The 20,604-nt window shown below is 46.7% G+C and overlaps 1 protein-coding gene across 4 annotated transcripts in view; it reads right to left on the reverse strand.

Annotated features, from left to right (window-relative positions):
* Positions 1–6,226: 6,226 nt before the first annotated feature.
* SETD3 (SET domain containing 3, actin N3(tau)-histidine methyltransferase) overlaps positions 6,227–20,604 on the reverse strand; it is a 72,845-nt gene continuing 58,467 nt past the window's right edge. For 2 of the 4 annotated variants that reach the window (XM_057542458.1, XM_007178874.2), the window contains 7 exons: positions 20,195–20,253; positions 19,229–19,343; positions 14,113–14,187; positions 12,890–13,056; positions 11,921–12,006; positions 8,307–8,467; positions 6,227–7,590 (listed from right to left, as the gene is read on the reverse strand). In XM_057542458.1, the coding sequence (XP_057398441.1) occupies positions 7,144–7,590; positions 8,307–8,467; positions 11,921–12,006; positions 12,890–13,056; positions 14,113–14,187; positions 19,229–19,343; positions 20,195–20,253 (1,110 nt within the window). In that variant the 3' untranslated portion in view covers positions 6,227–7,143. Of the gene's footprint in view, positions 7,591–8,306; positions 8,468–11,920; positions 12,007–12,889; positions 13,057–14,112; positions 14,188–19,228; positions 19,344–20,194; positions 20,254–20,604 lie in introns of those variants that run through there. The other 2 variants (XM_007178876.3, XR_450703.2) reach the window with 2 other exon arrangements.

Below are 20,604 nucleotides of genomic sequence, written 5' to 3' on the forward strand. Positions count from 1 at the left end.
GATTTAACAAGCGCATATACTCATATTATCCTACTAACTGCACACATTATTGGGGCTTAATTTTTCTATTTCCTCGGCTTGTAATCTACTTTCCTCCCCATCACATACACAGCAATTCTATTCTTCCAGTAACAGCTGTTTTATAATCATCACCCTGACAGCAGAACTACATCCTTGTATTCATTTAATAACTGTTTATCTTCTATCTTCCCATTTTCAAAAAGGAATAAGTTGAGTGCTCCAGAAATTGGAAAAAAAAAATTGAAATTTGACCTTTATTAACTGGGTTAATTGTCAAAATCTCTGCTTGTAAAAAAAAAATTAATGACCAAAAAGTGTAACTTTTAGAGTTTCAAAGATTAGGTTAATGTCCAAGGAAATATAAACTCTGACCTTTTTGACACATGTCATAAGTAACATCTATCCTAATAAATTGCTACCTGTGAGCAATTATAGCATTTTTCCTGTATCCAGTCATGCAATTTAATTGCTGCTGGAAATTCTGGCTTCCTTAGAGATAGCCTGAAGAATTATTTGATGCCTACGGGCGTCATTTTATATTTGTTTCAGGGGAGAGTATTTGTTCGTTTGGATTTCTAGACACTGAAATGTCGTGGACAGAGAGCCTAGCTGCTTTGGCCAAAGGCAGCTTGGGCGGTAAACAACAAAACTTATCACAGGAATGACAGGGAAACAGGTGACAAGCTTCTATGCCCAGATGTGGTGTGTCACTGAGGCTGGATCCTCTCATTTCCTTGTTAATTGTCCGCTTGAGATAGACTGAAGTAGGTGTGGCCTAGTCAAACCCCACGGGATTAACAGGTGGTTTTTTAAATGTCATCATTCTGGGATGGGTTTGCGGACTAGTTTGGGGAAATGGGGCTAATCCCCACCATTCATGCTCTCATGTACCAGTCTCATAACGGGTTTCTGTTTCAGCAAAGGAAACAGGGATTTCACTGCCATTTATCTGGAGTCACCCCAAAGCTATGATGCTGGGGTCCCCTCTTATCATCCCACCCTCATTCGGAAGATCCCAGAATGTTAGGAAATCTGGAAATGTAATATCTGTAAACATGAAGAAGATTCTAGTTCCCTGAGGCATGTGTTCAAAGCACTTAAGTTGTGAAAAGAAATCAGAGACTTAAATTGTGTACTATTTGGTAATAGAAATGAACCTTTTGGGGAGGGGGGGATAAGGAGTAAAAATTAGTCTAAGAGAGAATTACAGGTAATCTACCATTCTGTAGACTGTGGAATTAAAAGCCCTGGACAGTCTCTTTTCTGTTAGGGGTAGAAAAAAAGGAATGTGCCTCAAGACCTAGTTTGGGTGTAACTTCCCCGGGAGGCCCCCTGCAGCCCCCAGACATGGGCTGGGTGCCAGGCCTGCTGGTCCTGGAGCTCCTTGTGGCCGAGCGGCTGGGGCCACTCTGTTTGCTCCCCCAGCACTGATCAGATACTCCAACAACTGTTGGGTGAATCTATGGGTGTCACTGAATCAAAGCTTATTAAGGAAGAGGAACTGGGATGAGACCCTGCGGCCACCCGTGTCTCACTTTCCCGGCAGCTCAACACGGCACCTGGACCTGTGTTTTGTCATCTGGAAAACAGGGCTTCTGCCACCTGCCCCTGCCACCGGGGTGCAGTGCGAGATAGCAGCAGACCAAGGCTGTTCGGGTCCCTGTGGGGAAGAACCCACACCTTGGAGGTCTGAAGTCTTTGCTGTCTGAGCCTCCAAGAAGTCTGACCTGGAAAACTGCTGGGTCCCGTGGGGGCCCTTGCTCACCCTTGCTAGACTGCTGGTCCACTCACGTTGCAGGGCTGAGGACCTGGGGGAGGAGACAGCCGCTCCTGTCACCGCAAAGGATGAGTGGAAGGCCAAGTGCTACCTGAGGGCTCTACCCAGTTAACTTACGCGGAATGGCCCGGCCCGTTCCCTGGAACGCTCGGTAGCTTTTGTTAATGTCGTCAGCGCATGAGTCACCAGCTCCCAGAGCATCTCAACAGGCAGCAAACACGCACACAACCAGCCTGCTCTCTACCTCAGCACCCTCAGCACCCAAGTCTGGCAAAAATAACCCTGTAAAGGCTTTTCTGTACAACACCACCTTTGTACAGCTGCTGGTAGAGCTGGTGGTGTCCGTGTGTCTGTTATAGCACCTGCTTCCTAAGGGGGGAGGACGGATGTGAGGGGGGAGGGGGGTTATTCCTGTGCCCCTGATTTGATCCAGCCGGGGCAGAGGAGCGGGATTTTGAGGTCAGCCTGGAGCTTCTCCGGAGGAGCGTATAAATCACAGCCGCCGAGGCGGCACACTGCTAGAGGTGCCCCACCAGTGAGGAAACCTTTTCAGAGCACGCACGAGGCGCCAGGTCCTGCACGAGGCACCAGGAAATGAAAGATGAGCCACAAAGGCACCAGCACTCACATCGCACCAGCTGGGTGAAGTCTGCCCTCAGCCATGCCGAGCACCTTCTCTGTTGCCTGAAACTGAAGAATATGAGTTTTGAGAAGATCTTATGTGCACGCGTATACATATACACACACACATTTGTGTAAATGTACACATATAAAATACATGTATGGACACACACACAGGTATGCCTGAGTCGTAAGAGGGCGTTAGGAGAATGAATAAACCTAGGAGTTGAAATGAGCGTGACAATCTGGGCTAACTTTCCTAACCCCACAGTCAGGCTAAGGCGTCCACGAACACAGGTTTCTCTGCCGTTTTATCTCGTTTCTACGGGAAATACCAATGGTCTTTTCAAGCAGCTGGCCATTGCCACATTTTTCCATCTAAAGAAGTTCATTCATTACAAGGTAGGTGAAACTCTGCAGGAGCTCTCCTTGGGGTCCCTGGGCACCGGCCAGTTCAGGAGCCTCCTGCGGGATTCCTCAGGGGGACCTCAACTTCCTACCCCCCACCTCCAGCCTGGCACTGCCCCGTCCCCACCCCATTGCTCACAGACGAACCCCTGAAAGCCCAGGTGCCACTTCCTCCAGCGCTTCTTTTCCCGAGTTCCAGAGTGCGCAGAGCACTCCGTCTCCAGAAGCGTGGCATGCTCTGCCCGGGGTTACGGTTATTTGTTCAGATGGTGGTCTCACCACCTGCGGGGGCAGCAAGGGCTTCTTAGGAATCTGAATTACACAGAACCTGGCATTACACCAGGAACACAACTGGTGCTCAGTCCAGGTCTGTCTCAGTGGACAGATGCCAGCAGCCTGCCTGCAGAGCAGGGATGGTTTTGCTGCCCCCCAGCCCCCCCCCATCCAGTCCCACTAACACTTCCTGCCTCCCAGGAGTGGCTCAGACTTAGAAGAGTAATGACTCACATTTACTGAACGCTTAGCACGCGGCAGACACGGTGACAGAAGCTTTTATACCCGTTACCTCATCTGGTCCTCCCGGACCCGCTAGAGGTAGGAAGCACAAGACGCACTAAAGGTGGGTACAAACACATCCAAGGACTGTCCCCAGGTCCCAGGAGAGAAGCGGGGCTGGGTCAGGAACCCAGAGCCATGTGGCCCGGAACTTGCACTCTCAGCCACCGTGGAGAGCCTCCCCATCCTCTGCATAAAGATAAATAAGATCAAAGTGCCCCAGACACTTAGAATACCCTCTTCCCATGGCTGGCGGTCTGTTCATGTCCATGTCCACGTCCAGAGCAGCCTGCATTGTTAGGAAGCGCCCCTCCCTCGGCGGGGATCTGCCTCCCGGCCCACTGGCCCTGGCTGTGCCTTCTGCAGAGACAGAGTGAGTCCCATCCCTCCTTCCCGTGACAGTTCTTCAAATACCCAGGGCCAGCACTGCAGCTTCATTTAAATAACAAATTCGCCAGTGCATCTAAATACAATTTGAGTTACTCAAATTCAATTTACACACAGAATTTTAGGAATACACTATATAAGGTGCTGCTGATTAAAATAGTAGGGTGACCCCTAATGAGGTTATTGGATTCTACTGTATACTTACCTGAAATTGACATTTAAATAAAAGTGAGCCAGATTCTTGGGTCAGGTTATCGCTACATCCTATTAATAAACATGCTCATTTTGCCAGATCGGTAATAATGTGAACATGGCACGGTATATCACATAAAAAGCTTCTCACCGTAGCCATGGTTACAGCCAACACTTCATGATCTGGGCTTCCTGAAACTCACCCCCAAAACCAACCACCACTAACCATGATTCCCTATTTTCTTTATAGCCAGTGCTATTTTAGTTCTGAACTCAAGTTGTAGGTACTATCTCTTGGTTTTGTTTTTTTTTTAATTCTTTCACTCCAACATGTACACTTTAATCATCAAAAACATAGTGATGATTTACAGAAAACGAATTCCCTAATTTTTAAGTGAAAGTTTAATTTAGCATAACCCTGCATATTGGGAACCTGGGTATATTATAGTTTTAATGTCTTACCCCACCTCTCAAAAAAATTAAATACATCTTCTAGTGAGCCTATTCTAGAAACTATCGGGGGAAATCACCCATCAATTGCCAGCCTGAGTGGAAAAACGGGGTGATTTTTCTAGGCTGGTGGTATCTAATTGCTAACTGTTTACACAAATAACACACAGAGCTAACGAAACAGAAGCAGAAGCTGGCATTTTCCCAACGACTAGCCTGAGCAGCCTCTTATCCAAAAGCATCAGAAGAAAGTAAACTTTAAAATGATTTGAGAGAAAGGTCTGTTTTCATGACAGATGGCAGTGAGGGTTCTTCAATGCCAATTTAATCACTTTTCCTCAGTTTTCAAATGCTTCAGTCGTGAATCCAAGTGTCTGTGCAGCAGCGCTGCATCGCTCATGGGCGCAGAGGGCTGATGACATGCGCTGTGGCCTCGCTGACCCGCCGGAGTCCTGCAAGGGTGATTCTATCCGACCTAGGAAATCACGTTGTCCAACACGCTCTGTCTTCCGACATCGAAAGCGTTCTATGAGCACCCTCTTTGTCACAGACGTTCTCCTTGATTGGAGTGTAACCTATATAATCGTTTTTTGGTCCAATAACCTTAACAAAGAGACCCTGTGGATGGGGAATTCATGGACAGAACAGTGTCCGAATTTTTAAGCAGGGACCACTGATAATTAGGTACCATTCCCTCACCTCCCAAGTAAATGAGGGAACTGAGGCCCGAGCGTGGGGTCCTCGCACCCTTCAGTGGTGCCGTGAGGACCAGGGCTTGTCCTGACCCCCGTCCAGCTCCACCTGAACTCGAATCTTCTCCAGGGAGTATTTTGAAAACTATTCTATCTCATGAAGCTACTTTACGTCTGAACTGTGTCTGTGTGTGTGTATATATATATATATATATTTCAAAGGACATATATTTAACATTAGACTTGAAAGCTGTCATCCAATGAGAAACTCATCTACAGACAAATCAGTCATGCGCATTCTTCATCTCTTCTGGGGCTCCTGTTCCAGAGAGAAAACTCCTTGAGTACCACCGTGCTTCTGCCTTTTGGAAATTAGTAGGTAGGTTTCCCAGACTACTTCATATCTTTGGTAAAGTATCTCAGGTAGAGGGCTGATAGGAGAGCTGATGTCACCGGCATCCTCTTCTGAGGCAGTGCAGATTGTGTTCACATTAACAACATAGGAAGTTACAGGCGCCGACCTCATGTAAATATGAAACCTGCCTCTAGCGTCCAAGGGCAGCAGGTACACGTGACATGCGGAGCCCTGGGAGGGGGGGTGTCCTTGGTAGAGAATAAAGCAAGTTATCAGCAGAGCTGTGTCTTCTCCAAGGAGGAACACCAAGAGCACCGTGAAGACTACCTGTGTGCAGCCATGTTTACCGAGACGGTCGGGGGAATAATTCACACAGCCTTTTCCAAAATAAGCGATGTGCTTAACAGTTAGGACATCAGAGACGATGTGAACATTTGCAGTTAAGGAAGACTGGCAATCCGTAACCTGAAGACTGGTGGCTTTCTGGGGATGGATCCCACCTCACCCCCAGGACACCGCCCCAAGCCTCTACTTCCTAAGAACTCCTCTTCCTGTGTTCCTGGTGCCACCGCCCCCCCCCGAGCACCCCCTGCAGGCTAGGGAGGGGGCTGAGCTCACGCCTCTCACCCATCTCTGAGTCCCCAGCGGGGAGCAACACGCAGCACGGGTCAGGTTCGAAACCTGCCCCGTGGATAAGCAGGAGGGTCTGCGTAAAAGCTCGATTCAAGGGGCCTGTCGCACTCCAAAGAAAAGGAATAGACAAAAATATTAATTACGTTTTCCTTTTAATAAGGCTTTTTACTCAAAAGTGTAGCTTTGAAAATCTCTAGCTCGTTGTGACAACCAGAGAAGCCAGGAGCGGCCTTGCCTTGAACATGGTGCCCTCGCAAGCTCTCCGGCGCCAGGGCTGGAGGGCAAACGCACCACTTTACAACCAGAGCCAACATGTAAAATTAGGAGGAGGATGCATGTCCTACTTGGATTCCAGGAGAAAGGACAAGTTCTCAATACAGTAAAACAAAACACAAAAAGTAAACAAATCTTTAGAAATCACTAGATGTGTGTGTGTGTGTGTGTGTGTGTTTACATAATTAGGATTATCATCAACATTTAAAACTATTAAAAATAAGGTTGCCACCTTACCTTTTCTTTTGGTACTGGGGTGTTATTTTTTTTAAGGAAAAATTTTTTTTTTTTTTTTTTTTGCCCAGCCTCTCAAGTTTCCTCACCTCAAGCCTGTTTTCCGCTGTGCAGCCAAATGCCCCACCTTCGCACTGCACCCCCAGAGCGCCACTGTCAAGCCCCGTTGGCAGGAGGCAGGGCAGGCTTTGATTCTGGCTGTCAAGATGACAGGCCCACAAAAGCACAGCTGACAGAGGAACTGAATTCTTCCCCAGGAAGAAAATACATTTGCCCGCAATGGGTCTGCAAAATCTTCCGAGGCACCTCTTCCCCCTCTGTGCTCTGCTTGATAACTTGTTTGTTTGGCCAAGAAGCAAGATGGCAATCTTAATCAGAAAGGGAAGCTAGATTTTTTAAATAACTTAAAAAAATCATTTTTATATAAAGCAGCAAAAACATATTTTCCTCTCTGCAGAAAGAAAACCGTGAACAAGGAAACACAGCGATGTAAACGGGGCCATTCATACACTTCTGCTAAACTGGGTCCCCCGACAGACTCAGAGCTACTTTCCAACTTCCTCGGCGCTGTCGGAAGAAGATTCTTTGGCGTCTCCGGTCGCTCTTTTACTTTCCTCTTGATTTAAACTCTCCTTTTCCGACCTGGTCCCGTTGGGTATAGAGTTTTCGCCGTTGACCAGCCCGTGCTCTGCAGCCTTTGCCCTGCGGACAGCCTCAGTGAGGGTCAAGGCCTCCTGTGCGCCGGCCTCCCCCTCCGGGTCCCTGAGGACCAGGGGCAGCCGCGAGTCCGCCACGCCCTCCAGCAGCCCCGGGTTACTCTCCTCGTACTTGGGGAGCGGGGCGTGCCCCTCCACCTGCCTGCGGCAGTGCTCTCGGTTCGCGGCCGCGCTCTTGACCGCTTTTTCCAAAATCTCTTTCTCACCTAAGCGCAACTTGACGGCCATCGTGGCACGAACGGAAAGGGCATGGTTTTTCAAGAAGGACTTATCTTCCTGGAAAAGGAAACAGAGCAAAATTAACTATAGCCAAGTCTAAACCAGCAAAACGATAGTGCCAGAAGGCAGATCAGTTGCTGCCGGGGACGAAGGCGTGAGAGAAATTGGGGGGGGGGGGGCGCGGGGTGGGGGGGTGACAGAAGGTTCTGGAACTTGACTGTGGAGGTGGCTGCATGACTGCACACTTAAACCCAAGCGTACACTTCAGAAGTGTGAATTTTACTCTATGTAAATTATACCTAAGTAAATGATTATAAAACAGAAAAGAAGAGCCTAAATCAAATGGTGCGTGGACACTGACAGAACTTCACTTATTTCTAAAACCCTTCTGTCTTGTGCCCTGACGGAGCCCAGCGCTCGGCACTTGGCTGAACGATGGCTGAATGACAGGTATTTGAAGTCAGTGACCCAAGAGTAAACTTTGAAAGCATGGATGAAAACTTGTGTTTGTCTGTATCATATGAATTAGAAATTATGGAAAAATGTTAAATAATGTAAAAAATTTATATTCTGATCAACAATGCCTCAGTGTGACTCTTTTGGTAGGGGTAAACATGTAAAATAGAAAAATATTAATAAGTTGAATGAAAAATGTCAAATACACAATGATTTTGCTAAAGCATGATAGTAATTTACATTTAAGAAAGGATCTCTTATTAAACGTCTTTTAAAACATGACAATGCACAAGTCCTCCCTCAATCAAAAGAATTACCTCAATGGTTGTTTTATATGTTTTTAAAAGAAGTGAGGCTCGATCTTCAAGAAATGTCCACAGTTTGACCTCATTGTCCCAGCTAACAGGATACTCAGAGTTCCCCAAGGTGAAGATTCTGTCAATGGCATTATCTCCCAGCAAATGTTCTTTCAATTCTTCTACAAGAACACAAACAGCCATCTGTTAGGGGAAACAGCACTACTTCTCATTTTAACCAGCAACCCACCTCACAAAAACATCTTTCCCAACAATGTCATCTTCCTGTGGTGAACAGTTCTCCCTGATCAATCAGCCAGGCCATGGCTAGACTCTCCAGAGCAGAGCCAGAGCTGTTTCAGGGAAAAAAGAGAGGAGGTCTTCCTGATTTGGAATCCAGATCAAGCCTTGCTGGGCCAGCCCTCCGCATTTTTCATTGTTTTTAAGAGGGATCCCGAGAGCCTTTAGATGGTTTCAGAAGCTACTTCTTAAAGACCATCCGTAGCGACACACCCCTTATTTTGACAACACCCTTCTTGCAAACTCTGAGCCCAGTCACAGCAGCTGGGTGAAAAAGACATGTAGGTGAGCAATGTAAACAGTGAAAACAAACGACAGCACAACAACCCAGTGATCCTTCTAGACTGAAATCTGATGGATGCTAATTCCAGTAGTTGGCCTGACAAAGCTATTTGTCTCGTCTTACAACAAGTAAACCACAAACTGAAACCCAAAAATGGACTAGAAAAATCTTAGTTAATGAAATATGTGTCTGTATCCCTCACTTGTCAGGAATTTAAAAAGGAATTACAAATAAACACAAGTGCACATCTCAACTACCTTCAAATATATGTAAGAAGAGGAAAGAATTCAGCAACTGCTCTGAGCATTTTATCTCCTGGCACATTATCTTCAAAAGACCAAAACATGCCGATCCTATTCATGCTCAAGAAATACAACCGTGCTTCTTATGTAATTATGAGACAGTATCTCTTTCAGAGCAAAATGCCCTACAGCTGTCACTATTTACAATTCAAATGGAAGAACTTCTGCTGCCAGCAAACCAAACTTTTATTAGTATTAGTGAGAGTGATTCAAAGAATGCATCAATTGTCTTGACAAGACAAATTGTCTATGACTAAAGAGAAACTAAAGAGAATCAACGGACCTAAAATGATTCAAAAGCAGGTTACTGGTTTTTTTTTTTTATTTTAAGAAAATAGAAGTTAATCTAATATTCAGAAAAGAAATTTCTTAAGTTGCATTTGTTAGCAAAAGGTCATGATGAAATTCAGGATTTTTAGATTTTTGATCCTTCAGTTTATATTCTTTGCATAAAGTAATGAAGATTTTTAAAATGCTTTTTAAGTGGAAGAAGTTTCTTTTTAGAAGCCCCCAATACTAAGGTTACTATTTTCGCTTTCTTCCTCAACCTACCCGAGTTTCACCCTTTAATTAACACTGGGAAGCTGAGGGGCTGAAGCAGAGTTTTCTCTCTGTTGCTCTTAGCAGTGATACTGGACTGGCTTCACATGCCTGGAGAAATAAAACCTATGAAAGGCCACCAACCTGCCTGGAACACTCAGGAAATGAACCACAGGCTCCGGGAGCAGGTTTCTTTCCCCTCTTCCCTCTCGCTGACAAACCCTTCCTGGATTTCCTGGATTCCCTGCCCACTGCAAGAGTGTGGTTTGGTGGCCCGCAGCCTGGCCCCTGCAGACCCTGCAGCGCTAGAATCTCTTCCGTGGGCTGTGGGACTTGCAAACCCGCAGGAGCCACATGGGGGCCTGGGGTACAGGCTCTGAGGCGGCAGAGCTGGGTCCCAAGTCAGGGTCATCGCCTGCCAGCTGAGTGGCCAAGTTACTCTCCTCTTTGCATGGGAGCTTCTACGTCAGTCAAGTGGGAAGCCCCAGCTCCCTCCAGCAAGGCTGATGAGGATGAACAAAGCCTGCACCACATTCAGCATCGTGCCCGGCACAGAGAGGGGGCTCCCAAATTACAGGGATTATCATCGTCGTCATCTCTCATCAGGATATGAACTGTGACATTCAACTTTGTAACCCTATATTACACGCAAGAAAAGCCCACGGTTAACCCTTAACTCGTGTTCACTAAATTGAACTGAGGAACCAGTGCCAAAGCACAAAATCACCAAAAGCTCTCGCTTGAGTGACAGGGAGTCTAGAGCAGTACGGCTGCGAGCGAGGGCCAAGGACCACCTCACACCTCTCTGGGCTCTGCAGGTGGTTGTCTGTGTTTCAGGACTCAGTTTCTTCTACTTCCAATGTCAAGCCAGGACCTGGGCGGCACTTCTCTGGCTGCAGACATGAAGGGAGGGAGCCAGACGGCAGAGTCCAGCGGACTCCCTCCACGGGCCGTCGTTTCTGCTCCGGCCCCGGCTGCCCTTGCTCTAGCGCTCGGACGGCTTCCTTCAGAAGAACACTTGTCTGTCTGTTCAATTAGGCCGGCACGCACGCACTCAGTCACTCATTCCCACCCAATCTGCTGTGCACAGGATCCAGGCTAGTTTACAACAACGGCAAACTCACACACAATTAAAAGTGGAACCTCGGGGCTTCCCTGGTGGCGCAGTGGTTGAGAATCTGCCTGCTAATGCAGGAGACACGGGTTCGAGCCCTGGTCTGGGAAGATCCCACATGCCACGGAGCAGCTGGGCCCGTGAGCCACAGCTGCTGAGCCTGCGCGTCTGGAGCCTGTGCCCCGCAACGGGAGGGGCCGCAATAGTGAAAGGCCCGCGCACCGCGATGAAGAGCGGTCCCCGCACCGCGATGAAGAGTGGCCCCCACTTGCCGCAACTAGAGAAAGCCCTCGCACGAACCGAAGACCCAGCACAGCCAAAAATAAATAAATAAATAAATAAATAAATAAATAAAATTAAAAAAAAAAAAAAAAGTGGAACCTCACAACCAGGGGATTTGGAGGAGTATATTTTCAGATGAACAGTGAAAACACAACCGCAATAGACCACATCTCAGTGCCAGAGATCCCAAATGGCTTGTCTTCAGGAAACATAAAAGTAATGCTCAGTGCATATATTTAACTCTTTCCGTGCCTGAAATAAGAGGCTGTAGACAGGAATATGTTGCAGTTTAAACAGGTTCTGTTTGCAGTGCTATTTACTCCAACTGGATGCCTGGCACTGAAAGGCCTGCTGGCAATTTCGGATTCACACTACAGAGCTGGTTAACAAATGAAGTCCTCTGGCCCACGTGGGTCATGGCCGACCACCCGACTGCAGTGTCGAACGACCATTCGCCGTGAGAACATTTAGGCTCTGTCGTCCTGGGTAAACAGGCACATCAAAAACTCCCATCTACAAATGCCGAATTTTGATATAGGTAGACAATCCAAGATGTATTAAGTTTTCTTCCAATGCAGCAGAGAATTATTTGTTTATTACAGCGTATGTTGACAACACACTGAGGATTTAATAAAATACTTCCGGGATAAAACAGATCAATTTCTTCTTTCTCCAATATTACCGCCTTACCTCTTCCCCCCAAAGTGCTTTAATTTTAAGCAATTTTATCTTTAATCTGAATCCCTCTGCCTCACACTTCATGAATTAAAAAAAGAAAAAACTCAACATTTTTTTACTTCCTGAAATGATTTACCTTCGGTCATGCAGAAGACTCGGAGAAAAGCCAGAAGCTGGGCGGAGATGGGTGGCTCTGCAAAATGCAATGCGAAGACGCTGGAGCTGACGAGAGGAAGAAGAGCCATCAGTCCCTGCCGCGGCGACCTACGCGCCCCACAGTGAAATCTCTGAATCTGCACTCCGCGTGGTCGCCCTCAGGGAGCCTGGGCCAGCATGAGGGACCCCACCTCTTCACCAGAACTCTAAAATCAGAACGTTCAGCCCTGGCGCAATGCAGAAGGCCTGGGCTGGCCGAGGAGGATGGCGGTAACCATCACTGCCAGCAGTTCTTAGTCTGATAGCCTTCATCCCGGGTGCATACAACACATTAGGAGAATTAAGCATACCCACGGTTCCTAAAAAAGGTTAACAGTAATTTATGTGGAGTTCACATTTTAATCATTAATCAAATATTGACAAGTTCAATAAAAAAAGGTCTAGATAATCCATTTTCATCAAGAATGGTTCTCTCCATTCCCTGGAGAACCAATAAATCATAACTCTTGTCTTTATCATTTTGCACCTCAAATGCAAGGAAATCTTACGATTTGATTTAACCAGAAATTCTTGAAAATCACTGAGTAGCATGACTTCATTACAGAAACTAATGGTGGCAAAGAATTAAATGAAACAAATTGATCCAGGTCATTAACCTTTTCAAGGTGAAAGGCATTAATGACACGGAGGCACTTACTAACTGAACGAGGGTTTCAGGCCACACCCCCTAGAACTGGCTGTGGACGCTTCCAACGACACAATTATGTTGATCTGAAAACGCTGGTAAATCACCATGCATCTCAACGGTGTAAATTTGCAGTACAATAGGGATAAAGGGATTAAGACAAACTACAGCAGAGAAGTTTTATTAACACACCAGTTAAACACTATGCGACTGGAAATATTTCAAGCACCACAGTAAAGAGCTGACAGATTTTTTTCTACGTACGTTGGGATGCCGGCGCGAGCCAGGACCTCGGCCTTCATGGCGTACAGCCTGTCACTTTTACTCACTCCAAGCTTTATTTTCACTCTGTCGTGTGAATTATTGTCAAAGAAAAAACCACTGTGGATCACAAACTCTGCATTTGACCGAGTGCCATAAAAAATGTAAATCTGAGATGCAGTAAAGAAAAAATAAAGGGATATAAAAGAAACTTAACATCCATTCTCAGTACAGAGCAGGGCAAAGGATCAGTTCTCATATATTTAATGCGACTTCACACTAAGGAGACAAACAGCTCTGAGGTGACCATGTCCCCGTTCTGAACATCATGTGCCGCCGGGCGGGGGCGGGCGGGCGGGCTGAGTAGCGCACACGCCGACCTCTGGCACCCAGAGGAGCCGGACCCCGCCGTCCCAGCCTTTCTCATCCCCCCTCACACTCCCAGGAACAGCGAGACTGCTGCTTTACGACTGCACTTCAAAATTCACCATGTTCTTTTCTCCCTCTCCTTTAACTACAAGAGCGTCTCCTGGAACCAGGGTTTAAGGCAGTGTCTGTCAGAAATCCACTTCTAGATGCTGCGGCAATTCTGCACGTAGCAGGAGGGTTTATGAACTGTCTCCAGGCACTTTGTTAGGCTAATGGTTTTCACTCTGTCCCAGCTCGGACGTTGGTGGTCTGTGTCAGCTCTGTCTTTTTCTGTTCCCTGCTTGGTCGCAGGACTGCCAGGCAGAGTGTAGGTGTCCATTCGTGCACATGTTCACACTTACTGAAAGGCTCAACCCCACCCCAAATATTACTTCAAACTTCACAGATTAAAGTGAAAGTACAAGAAGACAGCTCTTGTGGTTCCTTTTTCCCTTATGGTTTTGCCGCTTAAATAAACTGCCTCCTTTTAAAGAAGGTTTTAATCAACAGGAAAAGATACGAAAACAATGCAGTTTATACAGTCGAAAAATCTGTTCTACTGTCGTAACAGAATTTATTTTCAGTTGACGGTGTTACACACAGTAGGTCAGTTGTGCAAATAACTGCGCTCACATCTTTCTCCCTGGTGGACCCAAAGGTCCTATTCAAAGCACGGCATGTTTATTAGGGCTTTGGGTCTCAATATGTATTCCAGAAAACAAGCCTTAAATACAAATCTCGAAATTTTCTGCCCAAGTTAAGTACTTTTTAAAAATGATCAACACAGTATGAGGTGAGGGACTCGGCGCAGAACCCACCTGCTCTCCGGCCCGGAAGTCCTGCAAGGCTACACATTCACAGCGGTCGTCCTCCAGGTTGTAGCCGGTGGTGATCTGCACACGGGAGGAAGGGTGACAGGACAGCGTCTAAGTGCTCTCGCTCAGGAGGGCCTTTTTTCGGCAATTAGAGGATAAAAGACACGCAAAGCTACTGAAAGGGGTGCACTCTGCCTGCTTCATCAAACTGAGCAAAGAACCGCTTGGTTATTTTAATTAATTCCACTCACACCCGAAATCCTTATGGAAGACCCCGTACCTGCAGTGAGGGACATACTCTTTGGAAAATGTATTGTAGAGGTTATCCCTTACTGGTCTCAACCAAACATAATCATTCATTACAAAGTTACAGGCTTTGAGCTCATCTCCCCCACCCCCATCTCCAACCACCCACCCACCCACAGGACCTGCACTCCCGCAAGGAGGGAAGCGGGATCTCTGGAGAACTCCAACTGACTCGCAAACAGCATCTTTAGTATTTGGCCATTAAGAACACAAGGCGGGTTTCCCACTGGATAAAGAATCAGGGAGAAAGAAAAGCTCTGTTTCCGAATTATGTACTTATTTTACTCTGGAACTAGAGAAATTAAAACTCTCAGATAAGCAAAGGAAAAATAAAACAACTTAGTTGTATCCTATTCACTCTCTTTATGCTGAAAGCTGTACTGTGAGAGTTTCTAAACCCCCAAATCCACTAACTACACTGAAAATCCGGATCTCTTCCTAATCTCTCCTGTCAAGGGGTGTGGGAGGGGGGCAGGCGATGTCGTGGTCTCGGCACTGAAGTCACTACAAAATTCTCTGGGCCTCAACTGGTCAGCATTTTACCTTCCGAATCACCCTTTGCATTTTGTTTGTCCTGCCGTCCCCTGGCTCTTCTCACCCAGCTCACCACGTGCAAAACCCTTCCAACTGGTCTCAAATTCCAGGACTGTCCCTCCCGCGTCCCGTGTGGCACACATGCTTGACCTCCTGTTTCAAACTTTTCAGTGGTGCTCTACTTTGCCTTGCGGAAAAAATCCAAATTTTTGAGCAAGGCCAATTTACAAGGAGGCCCACACCTCCCTATGGTCTCTGGACACGCCACTCGCCTGCCACTCTGGGTGCTGTCCCCGATCCCTCGTGCCTGCAACCACCTTCAGCTCCTGCTTTGCCTGAGCCCTGGCTTCTCTGGAGCTGCCTCCCCTCATCCCACCCTCCCTCTCTGTTCCCCAAAGCCTCTCCCACCCAATAATAGGGTATTTATATCTGTGTACCCCCCACCAGCCAGACCTGCAGCCTAGCCCTTTCCACCTCGGCGCCTGGAGCTTAGCTCACCGGGCCCAACACCTGACACTGCCCGTGCCCTTGAGAATATCTGCTTGATGCAGGGAAAAGAATAGGCTCTCCAATTTATATTAAAAGCTCCTTCTCAGAAGTCTGTCCCTCAGAGCAGCCCCCCAATCTCTTAGATTGTCTGTAAACGCTCATTAATTACTTCGATCTCCTCATTTTATCCTGGAGAATCAAAATTCAAGACGGCTACAAGTGCTACTTTGCTATTTAAGGTATCAACAGCTCAAAAGATTACTTTTGAGTCCAGGGAATGGCATTTGGGGATGGAAGTCCAGATAACACTCCTCTTTAAACCCAGTATCCCCAGAACCAAGACCAATGAAAAATATGAAAGCAACGAGGACTAAATGAAGGCAGGTGTTCTGGCTCATTTTCACTCACAGAACAGCTTAAACACTTGATAAAAAAATCAGCTCCATGAAGTTCCTGCCCAACATCAAAATCATTTTTCTGACCCCCAAACATGACCTTGATGATAAGGTACAGAGTGGGGATTGCCCATGACCTCCCAGCCCTAGAAGGCTGGCATTCCATGGTGCAGGCAGTACCCAGGGGGCCTGACAGGAGCACGAACAGGCAGAAGGAAGTCAGGGGAAGCAGGAGGGAAGGGGGAGGGCCAACAATCTATAAGAGGAGCAGGCGGAAGCACAGGAGACAGACGGTGGAGGACAGGAAGGGAGGCCCGTGGGCGGGGAGGTGTGGCCATCTGATGCACGGGGCTCAGGATAGCCCCGCCTGGGGAAGCAGCAGGAACAGTCAGCGCAGAGGCCCTCGGTGGGCGTGTAGGGCCCAGACAGACCGGGGTGTCGCGGGGACAGGCTGAGCAGGGGGCCCTGTCTGCTACTGTAAACACCTGGGCTTTCACCTTGAGACTGGAAGCCTCATGCACATCTAAATGTTTCAGATCTTCAACACTCAAACAGAAAGGCCTTGAAAAAGAGCCCCCTGCAATTCTGCTTGAATCTTCCAAAGCCCTTTCATCCTGGTTGGTAGAGTCACGTATCCAAATACAAGGGCTGATCATTCCAACATGTTTTACCTGTTGGAACTAATACAGCGGCCGAAGCCCACTTAGAAGTATCCTTCTCTGTATGAACTGAACAACCTCAAAAAAGGGAAAGCAGACCTGCTCCCGTTAGTTCTGAACAAGTCACGCAGAATTTTGATACGTTATGCCTCACAGTTCAACACACCGCCTTGTAAACTTGTCTACATTTGTTTCTCAGAGTGGCTACGAAATAGATCACGTTCGCCAGAGTCTCCAGCCCGGCCTAGGTATTCCTCCAGCCTCTTAATTTCTCGTGCTTTTCCTTGCTGCTGCTGGTTTGGAATCACTGTCACAGACTTGATTCCTCCATTTCTACCCCCATAACCAGGTTTGGGGACACTGTTAGAAGCACGCAGCGTTGCTGGGTTACAAATTTCTATCAACTCCCTCAGTGGTAGTCAGATCAGACAGACAACGACTGTCAGCATAGACACACACAAAAAAGAAATCTACTGTCTGAAAAGCTGAGCCTCCCTTTCAAGTACCTTATTTTAAAAGAGATTAACTGTTAATATGTATGACATACAACTTCATAGTGCTAAAAGAGATTCTGAAATCCTACCAGACAAAATTTCCCATCAAGTGTTATTTTTACGATGGGAAACTGTCCAACAAAGGTGTAGTAGAGTTAAGCGTGCAGAGAAGATAACCACTGTAGAAAAAGCACTAACATCTTGTATAAACCTTCGCAAGGTTAGCAATGTTTCTGCCAGGACTGTAGTGGCTGAGACTTGATGAACAGTATGAGAAAAAAGACAGCATTAGTAGTTGTCATCAAGTCATTATTTTTATTTTGAGATAAACTAACTTTTTTTTTTTTTTTACTTTTAGGGGGGAAAAGAGTGAGTAGTTTACATGAAAGCCACACAAAACCAGTGTGTATGTGAGTATGTGAAGGTGCAAATGCACAGCAAAAGAATGGGAGAGACGTGCAGAAAGCCGGTAACCAGCTACCCAGGAGGCGTCGAGTGGACCAGCCACGGGGCCGCCGGGGCCCGGGACTGGTAGGGGACCTCTGAGTTTCACTGCAGAGGCTTCTGTTTTCTTTAACTGGTTTTCTTTGTTTACAGTAAAGTATGTACTTGTTAAATTTTAGAAAGAAAAAAATAAACCCCGACGATCAATCAAGTTTGGGAACCGATGACCTAATCCAAAAGAAGAAAAAGAAAAATGTTGTTGTCAAATATTAAAAGCTATTTGAAAAATTTTAAAACTTCAATGTTGTAATCATTTAAAATAGCTCTGAAAGAAAACAAAAAGAACAAAATATAAAATTGTATTCATTAATGAAAACAAATGATAAAATATGCTGATACTCCTCAAAATGGCTAGTTAAATTAAGCATATCTAAATTAAGGCAAAAATATAATTATGAAAGTATAGTTCTTCTTTCTCTCCAATTTAAGAGTGTGCTCGTGGCTAGACCTTCCCAGGTGAGCACTAGGGTTTCTCTCTTAAGTGTTTGGCATACGTGGCATGTGTTCTGGCCATTCTGTGGAATTAGATGTGAAATACTCATTTATAGCACCAGTCTATTTATAATACTGCTAATAATAACAAAGAAAGCTGACACTGAGAAAAGATGAACAAAAAACTAACCAAACCAGTATACGATTATAATATTTAAAAATTCAGGTCGTCCTGAAGTTGACCCTATTTCCCACTCGCAATGTCAGGAAATCTTTCTCAGCACAGAGAGTACAGCAACCTGCTCTGAGGCTCAGAATCTGAAGAATGCTGAGAAACAGAGGCAGCCTCCTCTGTGCGTCCCGATTAACAATCCTCGCAGCACCTCCCTATTTTCCCAACGCCTGATGATGCCAACTGACTCCTGCATTCAAGGCCAAGAGCCAAACGCCGAAGCGCACCTCCTCCCGCCCCACTGCCAGGGACACCAGGACTCGCTCCTGAGCAAAAGCAGCTTAATCACCGGGGCCAAGGATGTGTCCGCACAGCAGGTGAAGGGAGAGGGGGCAGGAAAGAATCAGAGAAACTTAAGTAACTGATAACACAGTCAGCAAAGAGAGAAAACAAGCAACACAAAAGGAAAAACCAGAAGGAGAAAGGATTTTTTTTTTTTCAATGAATTGGTATTTTAAAAAGAATAAGGGGCTTCCCTGGTGGCGCAGTGGTTGAGAATCTGCCTGCCAATGCAGGGGACACGGGTTCGAGCCCTGGTCTGGGAAGATCCCACATGCCACGGAGCAACTGGGCCCGTGAGCCACAATTGCTGAGCCTGCGCGTCTGGAGCCTGTGCTCCGCAACAAGAGAGGCCGCGATGGTGAGAGGCCCGCGCACCGCGATGAAGAGTGGTCCCCACTTGTCGCAACTAGAGAAAGCCCTCGCACAGAAACGAAGACTCAACACAGTCATAAATAAATAAATAAATAAATAAAAGAACGTGAATTTCTTAAAAAAAAAAAAAAAAGAATAAGAAAAAAGAAACTTTGGTTTAAGTCTGTCGTCCAATAAGATAACGTATGTCTAGGCTGGAATCGTGGCTTAGCAAAGAAATGCAGTTCACTGTGGCTTCTGAAAGTGATATAAGACTCACGTTTTCAGGATTAAGTAAACACAGCGAGAAAAAAACCGCAGCCTCTACTCATGGCGGGCGAGGTTTGGCGTTGCTTGCTCCTCTTGGAGGGGGCAGGAGGGGGCAGTGACTTGTAGGCAGAACTTCGCCGATTAATGAACACGACCCGAGGAGGTCCTTACCAGGCCGTTGGTGTGATTGCACATGTCCCACAGAGGAATCAGCGCCAGGGTCACCCGGGAACCATCCTCCGTGGGGATCTGGTTTTGTCGAGTCATAACGGAAGAGACCGCCCACCTGTAACAATCAGAAAAGAGGCGAACTATGGCTGGCACGTCTGAAAGCCCACGGCAGTCACAACTCAACCAAAACCGAGGTGGGCCTGACCTCTCACGAATTTTCACAACCCTTTCCTAAGTCGCAAAGGTGATGTTCATCATCATTTAAAATTAAGTCTAGGGTAAAGAGAGGAGGAGGGGGGATATGGAAGGAAAAGGGAGCCAGGGGAAATCTAGGAGTGAGAGATGAAGGGAGGACGCTCCCGGGAGAAAGCGGCCTGGAAGGAGGGCCTAGAACAGAGCCAGCCAGGCCTCAGCGGGTCCGGTCCGCGTTGCTGCGGAGAGACCCCACCCCTCTTTTACCCAAACGCTGACTCTGTCCCTATTTTGAGCCTCAGTGAAAAGCAAACACTGTAACTCCTTTCTGATCGGAAATCCTCTAAGAACTCTACAAAATGTGGAATGCTATTTTTTTTTTACTATGTTGTGCACTGCATTAAATTTTATTGTTAAAAAAAAGTCCCTACTTTAAAGCACTAAAATAGTCTGTTTTAAAGAAAAAAAATCCTCACTCCGCACTAATGTTAATCTTGAGCATCACTTGGCTAAGCCCGACCAATACAGGTTAATGGCAATTTCCACGTGGCTATTAAAACGCTGCTCCCTGCCCTGGGGTCCAGTGTAACTTCCGGAAAGACAATCTCTTCTTTAAGGCTTTAAATGGTCATGCAAGTCACTTCTTACCCAAGCCCTTCGCACTCCTGAGATCCCAGTTTCACTCAGAAACCACCCTCCAACACGTGCCTCGCACATACGTACACCACACCCCACACACACCCCAACATACACACACACACCCCTCACACCAACCTGTAGTCCTCATAAGTGAAAGAATCCTTCAAGGGCAGTTTGTGGGCATGAGGATGGGTCTGGGAATTAGAAGTTTTAGAAAGCAGCGGTGAAAAGAGAAAAAGGGAAAACAGAAATCAGTCAGCAAAATTTCATTATTTAGCTGCCTAACAGATCCTAACAAGAGCCAAATGAAGCAGGAGGCATCCAGCCGCGCTACTGAGGGATCATCGTGCTATTATGCTCTCATACATCACTGTCAACTTAATTTGTTGTGCCCAGCAGCCGCCATAAATCTGCTGCTTCATATTTCGATACCAGGACCCACAGACACAGCACAGAAATAAAATTTAAGGTGGACTGAGTTTACAAAAGGTAGGCACACGCACACCATGAGTGTCTCGTCTACACGGAAACCCGGAGCCTCCAAG

This window comes from Balaenoptera acutorostrata, chromosome 3 (assembly GCF_949987535.1).
Source record: "Balaenoptera acutorostrata chromosome 3, mBalAcu1.1, whole genome shotgun sequence".
Taxonomy (NCBI): Eukaryota; Metazoa; Chordata; class Mammalia; order Artiodactyla; family Balaenopteridae; genus Balaenoptera; species Balaenoptera acutorostrata.